This window comes from Coptis chinensis, chromosome 2 (assembly GCF_015680905.1).
Source record: "Coptis chinensis isolate HL-2020 chromosome 2, ASM1568090v1, whole genome shotgun sequence".
Taxonomy (NCBI): domain Eukaryota; kingdom Viridiplantae; phylum Streptophyta; class Magnoliopsida; order Ranunculales; family Ranunculaceae; genus Coptis; species Coptis chinensis.
The window spans coordinates 26,683,560-26,693,726 of record NC_141457.1 but is presented as its reverse complement, the minus strand read 5'-3'; the positions used below and the strand labels follow the sequence as shown (position 1 = coordinate 26,693,726).

The window sequence follows — 10,167 nt, the reverse complement described above, 5'->3', positions numbered from 1 at the left end:
AATCTGCGGTCAGATTGTAAGAGTCTTCCTCTCCTATACTCAACCCCCGTAAGCATGGTGAAGTCTAACGGGTGATGGTGGCCTCTCCCAAGGAAAGTGGAAGCTATGTGTGGTATCCCACCAAACGCCAACCAAGGCGCGACATTAAGCCTTGTCATTTTGCAAATATAGAATGTTAATGATACCACCAAAAGGAGTCGCCAATATGGCATCACAAATTCTTATGAACCCCGGCTCCTTTCTACTACGGAGAGCTTTCCAAAATTTTTGAACTGATTCCCAAGAGCAACGAATTAACCATTCAGTTACACCCTGTAATTAGTCATTTACATAAAAACAATGTTCATTAATCAAAACAGTATATGAGGATCAAAATAAATGATATCAATTTATCGAATAAGAAGCGGGGACGGTGCTTATGGAGGGGCAGGGACAAAGCCAAAGCCTGTAGAGGTCAAACCAGTAGATTATAGTGACACGAAGTTTGATCATTATAACATCAGGAACAAGTATGGTTCCGACGATCTCTTCAATTTTTGATTGGGGGTTTGAACTCTCAATGTTCCCCCTCTCGTTTTGATCATTATGTAATATGTTAATTTCCTTCAAATGATTTAGGATAGGCTTGCAGTAGATGGCCTAGCGTATAATTCGATATTTTCCTGAAAAGATTTAGTATACGCTTGTCTTGCTTCGTGTTGTTACTGGTAACATCCATTTTATGACTTGAAAGATCCATGGATCGACAAGCTCGACTGGAGTTAGGAGGCCTATTTTCCAAATTCGCAGTCTCAAACTCTCCAACTCTCAGAATTCTAAAAAAGAGAGATTAGATTAGGATTCTAAAATTATTTGGTCACTAAATTTGGTTCGAAAGGCAGGGGTGTATCACCCAACTTTGTGAACTTTTAAATTTAGAAACCAAATCTAATACTAATTAACCAAACATACAAACATACAATGGTTTTTTACAGACATTTAATCAAACTATTTATAAACACCAAAACATCAAATTGATAATGAAAAACAATAAACCTTACTTGATTTTCAAGCACTCTGTTAGATACATGGGTTTCTGGACTTTGAATTAGCGGTGGATGTTGTTGTGGATTGGTAAATTCCGGAAAAACAATGGGTTCAAATAGAGTGTTTTCATCCGGTGTTTGGGCGACAAATTCATCTTCTTGCCCCAAGTTTTGTACACTTGATGTTGTTGATTCTTCATCACGGAGCTCTCTACCACCAAAAAAACGTTTGCGAGGAGGCATTGGAAGAGAAGAATGGAGTTGAGAGGAAGGAGTATTTCAGTCTACTACTGGAATGTCTCTGTTTTTCTTTTTTTCGCCTGTTTTTGTTTAAGGAGAAAAACGTTACTTAAAGTAACGTACCTCCTGTAATATGAGCGGGACGTGACTTAAATAAACGTCAAAACATCCAGACGCCACTATAAGTAACGTATTAATCTACTATTCTCTCAGACGTCACTAAAACCAACGTCCGTATTTTAGAATACACTTTTGTTAATTTTCACCATTGGAAACTACCCGGTGTGTATATTTTTGATTGAATATATTAGAGTGGAGTGGAGGTGTAAAATCCTAGTGGCACCTATGTGGAGCCTATGTGGAGGTGTAATTTTACACCCCCCATTGGAGATGCCCTCAAGTGCTTCATAACAACAAAAAATTATGTTTGAATTCATTTTCTAGGTGAAGTTTTACTTACGTACTTATTTTAAAATAAGTTAACTTAAGTAGCTATATATATATCGGGTCGGCTACGTCGACATACTATTCTAATATACTATCTTGACATACCTAGCCAACCGTTAAATCCAAAATCTAACGTCCGGATATGCGTCTAAAAAACCAAACAAATGATTGAAAAAAGGGAGGGCAAAAACGACATTTTCGTTTTTCTCATAAAAGAAAAACCATGTTCTTCTCGACTTCACTTCATTCACGTTGCTCTCATTAATATTGCTAAAAAAACTTCTCCGGCCGTCACTGGACTAAAAAAACAGTGAGGTTTTTTTTCGATTTCTACTAGTTTTGTTTCAAGCAATCGTTGTAAGATGAATCCACAATCTAATGGCGCTTTCAATTTTGTAATCTTAATCATTTCCCCAGCTTTTCAGATTCTAAAATCTAAACCATTTTTGAGTTTGTCCTTACCTGACATTAGTTGATAGTAATTTACCAACAAACAATTTGACTGGACAAGTGGAACACATTCACTTATGAGTTCAGACGTTCAGTATCTTCCAATTTGTATTATGCTCTAAATATTTACTGGTGACGGTGAATTATGCAGCGACGGCGAATTATGCAGATTAATACTTGATGTCTTGATGTCTAGCACAATTATTATGTGAACCTGTCATCTCAAATAGCCAACATATGTTTAAACGGGCCTTTTACTAGAAGAGTCAACATGGATGAAATCTGGTAATATATACATGGTACATACCCAAGAAAAGAAAACAAAAAACATCAGCTGGTGAATAAAAGCAATTGCTGGTAGCCTGGAAATAGCATGCAAGCATGCATAGATGAAAGGACAAAAAGAAGAACTTCATGAACAGAAAAATACAAAGTTCATAATTACTTGGCAGAGTCGGAAGGCAGAAATCTAAAAAAACTAACAAAAAATTAACAGGTAGAAACTACAATAACACAGACACAGATTTCTTTGTCTGGGGAGTTCCACTAACAAACCAAATTATTTGGATGCGGCAAGCAAATTAATTGTCTGAGGAGTTCTTGGACAAAAATGCAAAGCAAGTAGATGGTTTTTATTTTGAGGAAGAAACCTTAACAGCAACGTGAAATGAAAGGGGATTTTTCTTTTGTGAGATAAACGAAAATATCGTTTTTGCCTTCCCTTTTTTCAATCATTTGTATGGTTTGTTAGATACATATTTGGACGTTAGATTTTGAAAGATCTGACGGTTGGCTGGGTATGTCAAGATAGTATGTTAAAATAATATGTCGACCTAGCCGTACAAAACCCAGCTGCATTTCAAAACTCTGACAGGCTACATTTCAAAACTCTGACAGCTGTTTTACTATATACAACATCAAGCCTAATTCTATTTTCTCACATGTAATTGAATTGCAACAGATAAAAAAAGCCGTTGTTACTAGAATTCCTATTAAATCAGATAAGAAACTATCGCGCAAACGTTGAAGCACACAACACATTTCACAGTATGTAAAAAATTTCAACCAGATTTTATGATTGATACCACTTGTGAAAAAAATGATATTATTATAAAACAAGAAACAACCACTTCTATTAATCTTCTTCTTAATAAGCTAGTTTCAACTTAAAACGATTTTCAACTACATAACCATAGTGGTAGAAATGTGCCTGACTCAACAAAAGATCAAAATGCAATACTAAGGAGCCCAAGGAGCCCAGTAATGAAATCACAGAGCTTTAATAATCTCATCAGCACCTGAGACAGTGAACTCTCCACCAGACTCGATGTTTGCAACCGTCACCTTCAAATACACATTTCAAACTTTGACTCTAACAAGCATTTCAAGTACACCAGTGGCTTGAGCCTTTTGAGTGAGTTTCCTTTTGAGTTTCCTTTTGAGTATTTAATAAAACGAAATACTAAATTAGAAGAGTGAGTTTCCTTTTGAGTTTGAGTCCGTTCCAAGTATGTAACTTAACAGTCCGCATGAGAGCAAAATATATACAGTTTTGCTCTCATGCGGGCGGACTGTTAAGTTACATACTTGGAACGGACTCAAACTCAAAAGGAAACTCACTCTTCTAATTTAGTATTTCGTTTTATTTCATTAAATATAACTAAATTGGGTCCCACAAATATATTCACGCCACTCTCTTTCTTAATTCTCTCTCCTTATTTTATCTCTCCCAAACAACAAACACTCTCTCTCCTCACTCTCTCTCTCTACAAATAATTTCTCTCTCCTTATTATTCACGTGACTCTCTCCCCATTTTATCTCTCCCAAACAACACACACTCTCTCTCCGTACTCTCTCTCTCTAAAAATAATTTCTCTCTCCTTATTTGACTTTTCTCACACCCTCTCTCCTACCCATAGTTCGGGATTTCGGAATTCTCGGAATTCCGGTAATTCTAAAAACCGAAATCCAATAAATTTCGACCCTATAGAATTCGGAATTTCGAATTCATTCGGAATTTCGATTATTTCGACACTATATTTAAAATTTCGATTTTTGAAAACCCGAAATTCCGAAATGAATTCGGAGTTTCGTTCGAATCACGAAACTATGCTATGCTTCCTACCTATCTCTTTATAGCATTTAGCCCCCAATCTTATTCTTTTGTTCCAGTTGCCAAGTTAGTAGTGTAAGCAGATGAAATAGAAAGAAAAAAAATACATTTTGTGGTCTCATATCCAAGTTGCATCAATCAAGTTAGTTTATGAAGGGTAATCTTTTGAACAAATAAAATATTTACTTTGATAAGCGTACCTACTAGCCATTTTCTTTTCAATGTTTGTGGAATAACTGCTGATTGGAAGATGGAAGATGTGATGTAAGAAGAAATTAAAGTGATTAATGAATTGGTTGCGCCAGAAGATCATATCAAAGCCCCCACATGCACTACTCGGATATATTGCAATTTGCAACTCTTTTGTGTTCCCTGAAAAATGCTAAAGTTAACAGCTGAAAGTCATAAATGATAAATCTAAATGATCTCCATTAGACCCACCAAAAGCTTAGATTCTCACAAAAAGAAGATGATTATTATGATTTAAGATAAGGAGAATGATATCATATCATAATATAGCTCATCAGATAAAATGCCGCAAACTTAGCAATCTGTTAATTGATAAAATGATCAATACCATGATCAAGTACAATCTCATTGTTTTACTATGTCAAGAGAAAATATTTTTTCGCCGTAAATTTGGAAAGAGGTGAGAAAATAGCATGTCATAGACAACAGTACTCCATAGACAAAATGGCAACACAATTCAACAGATATTGGAAGTTTCTATATGTTTTGAATAAGTATGTATGAACGCTAACTTTTGGCATGGACCAAGTAAAGTCTCAGAAAATTTCCAACAAATGAACCAATTAAAAACTTACCAACCAGCTTCCTGCTGTTGTGACCATATCAAAACAATAGCCTTGCATGTGGGCTCAATTCTTAATGAACAAATCCACTAGATTGCTTTTATAAAAAATCTTTGTATCTGAATTTGATTGCAACATGTGATTTCCTTTAGAGTGATGACACTACAACAGTCAACATGTAACATTAAGGTAAAGTATACTAGAATGATTAAAGAAATTGGGTGATTAATCCAATATTAGAATGGTGATGTCATTTGTGCATTATCTGGGGGTGTGGATTCAACAGTTGCAGCCACCCTTGTCCACAAGGCAATTTATTCAAGCGTGAAAAAAAAGGAGAAAAAGTACTTTGAAGAATTTATTCAAGCGAGAAAAAAGAGGAAAAAGTATAAAAATTTGTTGTTGCTGGGTTACGTGGATATTTTTGTGTAAAAAATGGAATACTTGATGAATCTTCAAAGTTTTGTGACTGTGAGAAGTACAGTGCTATTTCTTTGAAAGAATAAAAAGAAAAACAGTAAATAGTCCTCAGACATTCACATACTTGGCCTGCAGTGGATGATTTCTCATGTTGGAATACGTGAACTTCTCACAAACAATACGTGAACTTCTCATGAGGACAATACGTGAACTTCTCACAAATTGGCCACAGACAGTTTCTGACATGTTTGAGAGTGATAGTGGTTTTTTGTCACACCAATTTGTACTGTAAAAAACTGATGTCAGAAATAGTGGAACAAGACAAACAATACGTGAATTTCACTTGGTTGGAAACTTGGAATCAAATCATTTACCAAACATGTACCGTGAACTAGCTAAAAGTACTTAAAAAGTTAAAATGATAAGTTTAAAAATATAAGAGGAACACCTCAATTGAACACCTCAATTCACATAAAAAAACGCTAATTCTAACTACATACTCCATTTAATTTACCGAATAAAAATGCCACCAGTTCACTATTTTCACACTTGATTCTCTCACAATCATGATCCACTCAAGGCAAATGTTCAACCTGTGTAGAGACTGACGAGTTACCACCACCATCTGCTGAACTCTGAGTGCCAATTGAACCTGCAAAAGCCAATATTAACCTCAATACAAATTTAAAATAAAAGAGTACGTATTAAATAAAAATAATAAACAATCAAACATTACCAATCAACTTTGGACAATTTCTTTTGTCGTGTGATTGCCGGGTAAGTCCACATCCATTACAACGCCTTGCTTGAACTTGTGCTTGAACCTGTGCCTTCTCTTTTCCCCCTTGCAATCTATGTTTCCCACTCCCCTTTGCTTTAGCTAGATTCGCTCATTCAAAGTCACATGTCGAGGCATTTTTTCCTTCGAAAATTCCAACTCCTTTAATAGCCAAAGACTTCCTTAATCATTTCATGTACCACTTTCAAATGTTGCTCATAGATTTCACTTGCCTCTTCACAAGCTACAGCATCATCAAGTACTCTTGAAGTAAGATGAGATAATTTTGTGTGCCTCAACAACATAAAGTCGTTACTACTTTCTCTCACCTCTTTCCCACCATCTGCTATTATTTCTTCCAATTTTGTATCTTTCCTCCATCTACTCAATATATAAGCATCCGACAAGTAAACAATTTGACTAATTTTCAAGTAAGCCAAAATGTGTCTACAAGGAATTCCTTCAAATTCAAATTTTTTGCAACTACAAGTAGCAAAATTTAGATCCTTATCATATACAACTTTCCGCGGTCTAGAATCTCTTGCACTTGGCCTTTTCACCATGTAGACAACCTGTTTTTCATCATCTACTGAACTTTCAATCAAGTATTCCAAACTCTCCCACAACTCATTCTGAAATATAAAAAAAAAAAATAGACAAAGTATATATATCTGCCATCTGCTTCTCCATAGAAATTGGGGTTTTCATCACGGGACGCTCATTGCTATCAACATGATCAGCTTGCAATTCTTTATGACGTTGGTATTCAAGTGCACGATTAAATCGCGTAACAAATTCATTTAAAGAATTTTCTCTAGAGACGTACCTCTTGAAAAATGCATGTGAACTTTCCGCTCTCTGACTACTTGACATGCTTGCATGCAAAAAAAATGTTTTCACAAATGACGGAACCCACCTAGAACGATACCATACAATGCAGCTAACCAAGTGTTATCTTTTAGTTCACTTTTCCCTATTGTATCTTGCCACATTGCCTCAAACTCTTCACCGGACTTCGGTATTCCAAATGCATTTTGAAAAACATTATAGTAATCTCTATAAATGATAGCATCCAATTTTTCGAAAACTTGTTCGAATATGCCAAATCGCGATGTCGGTGATATGTATTAGGAAGAGCTTGAGCAATAGCTTTTGACATAAGCGGGGTCTTGATCGGTGATAATCATTTTGGGAGGGCCAACCGACATTACTTCCATCCATTGTTGGAGTAGCCAAATGAATGATTAAATTGCCCTCGTCGCACGAGAATGCACAACCAAATATTACACCGGCGATGTTTATTTACCCCCGCAAATGGTGCAAATATCATACCATATTTATTAGTGTTGTAGGTTGTATCAAACACTACTACATCACCATAAAGTTTGTATGCGCTCTTATTGCCTTCGCGATCGGCCCGAAACAATGAGTGAACCTATTTTCGCCGCCCTCTCCATTCAAAGAAAATGAAGAATTTTTTTTTTGCTCGACAAAAAGTATTCCATCAATATCTCTACATCATGCCCATCTACCAAGTTCTTTTGCATCCCTAACAAAATTCCTAAGGTCTTTTTCTCTACCAATATTTTCTATTCCACCCGCTTCCATTGAAAGAATACTTATTTGCTGGTTTATAGGTATATTGGCCGAAGAAAAAAGTTGAGACAGTGACTTTTTTGTTTCAGATACGCCGCGGTGGGATCTCAACAGATGTACTTTATGAGGGGTTGAAAGAGAATGGTTGTGACCCTCGATAAACTGGCTAACAATGTAACCCGATCTCTTCAAAACTGACAATTTTGCCTTGCAACCCTCACGAACAATCCCTCGACGCCTTTTTTTTTCATTATCATTTTTCTGTTTAGGTTTCCCCTCTTTGAAACAACAGTACTCCTTCCTAGTTATTTCATTATCTTTTTTATCCTTCTTAGTAGAACTATTTCGTATACTAAACCCAGCCACTTTTGCATAATTGTTGTAAAATTCATAAGCTTCATCCAAATACTGAAATTCTTGTCCAATTTTCGGTTTGCAATCTTCTTTTACTTCAGGCATATAAACCATATTAGATTGTTTTTCTTCATTTGAGTTCAATTGTTCAAACTCCATATTCATTCAATAGATACTACACATAAATAAAATTGTAATTAATTAACATTTAATAAGAATTATTAAAAAATTAAATTGTAAATAAATTGAACATAACACTACGAGACCCTAAATAGGGAGTATACGTAATAACCATTTAATAAATAAAAAAACTGAGCAAAAAAAAACTGAACATACCGGCACGGGGATGCTAAAAAATGACTTCAACCATATTATTTTGTTCCACGTTGGAACAGTCCAAAAGAAAAGGAAAAAAAACTGTGTAAGTGAGATTGAGGTGAGACACTATGTGTGTGGGGTTGGAAATTGTGTGGGGACGGAAATAGAGAAAAGTGGAGAGAGAGATAGGTAGGAGAGAGGGTGTGAGATTGTGGGGTTGGAAATTGTGTGGGGACGGAAATAGAGAAAAGTGGAGAGAGAGAGATAGGTAGGAGAGAGGGTGTGAGAAAAGTCAAATAAGGAGAGAGAAATTATTTTTTGAGAGAGAGAGAGAGTACGGAGAGAGAGTGTGTGATGTTTGGGAGAGATAAAATGGGGAGAGAGTCACGTGAATAATAAGGAGAGAGAAATTATTTCTAGAGAGAGAGAGTGAAGAGAGAGAGTGTTTGTTGTTTGGGAGAGATAAAATAGGGAGAGAGAATTAAGAAAGAGAGTCGCGTGAATATATTTGTGGGACCCAATTTAGTTATATTTAATGAAATAAAACGAAATACTAAATTAGAAGAGTGAGTTTCCTTTTGAGTTTGAGTCCGCTCCAAGTATGTAACTTAACAAATCAAGATGAGAGAAAAAAAACTATATATATATATATATATATATATATATATATATATATATATATATATATATATATACTTTTAAGAGAATGACATAAGCTACTTATATATATATACGATATTATATTTGTTTTATAAATAGTTAAATACATTAGTAATTTTTTTTTTCAAACATGTGACACAGAGATGTTCTTTATGAAAAGGAAATTGAAGACACTAGAAGAGTCTTAATATTAACGTTGTGTATTTGTGCCCTATTGCTACTACGGAAGCTAGCATTAGGTGTCTAAATTTATGTGAATTGTTCAATGTACTTGTTTATTTTGTTTAAATAAATAAATACTATTGTGTTATTATATTTTGTAGTATTTTTTTTTAATTGAGAATTTTATTTCTTATATCTCGAATGGGAACTAACTTAATCTCCAGAGTTTGCGTTAGTTACAACAAAATAGTATGTACTATTATATCTCGAATTTTTTATGTACTATTGAGTTACAACAAAAACAAAATAATGTGTACTAGGTTAACGGTCTTATAGTCAATTAACTATTTCCACTAAATTATTTAGTAGAAATTATTCAATTCAATTGATATACTAAAGAATGCCTAAATTACTCCATGGCATGAGCAATACCTAGTATATAAGATAACAAGTCCAATATCTATCCAGACATTTGGGAAGTTCTGATCGAACTTTTGGAATTTCAAACTATATATAGATACCTAATATCTTCAAGTGAGGTGGTATATTTCTTACTTTACAAAATGTGATTTAGCCTAAACCGCCCAGTGCCCCATGTGGAGAGGATTCCTGGCTCCGCCACTGGCAATAGGTGATCCATTTTGTGGTCCTTATTACTCTTTAGACCCCGTCTACATTCCCTAGAACATAATGCTCAAAATCTGATTGTAATTATGAGGATATTGATATTTGATACAGGAATGTCTACTAAAATTCATAATATTCCAGTTTTTGGTCACTACATTAATTGA

The 10,167-nt window shown here is 34.9% G+C and overlaps 1 protein-coding gene across 1 annotated transcript; it reads right to left on the bottom strand.

Moving 5' to 3' along the window:
• Positions 1 to 7,804: 7,804 nt before the first annotated feature.
• Positions 7,805 to 8,395, bottom strand: LOC147515568 (protein FAR1-RELATED SEQUENCE 5-like). Its single transcript, XM_086592968.1, has one exon. The coding sequence runs from the start codon at positions 8,393 to 8,395 to the stop codon at positions 7,805 to 7,807; it is 591 nt and encodes a 196-aa protein (XP_086449094.1).
• Positions 8,396 to 10,167: the final 1,772 nt, after the last annotated feature.

What these genes read in the sequence shown, in the direction of transcription:
- LOC147515568 (XM_086592968.1), bottom strand. Translation starts at nt 8,395, where the DNA reads ATGGAGTTTGAACAATTGAACTCAAATGAAGAAAAACAATCTAATATG.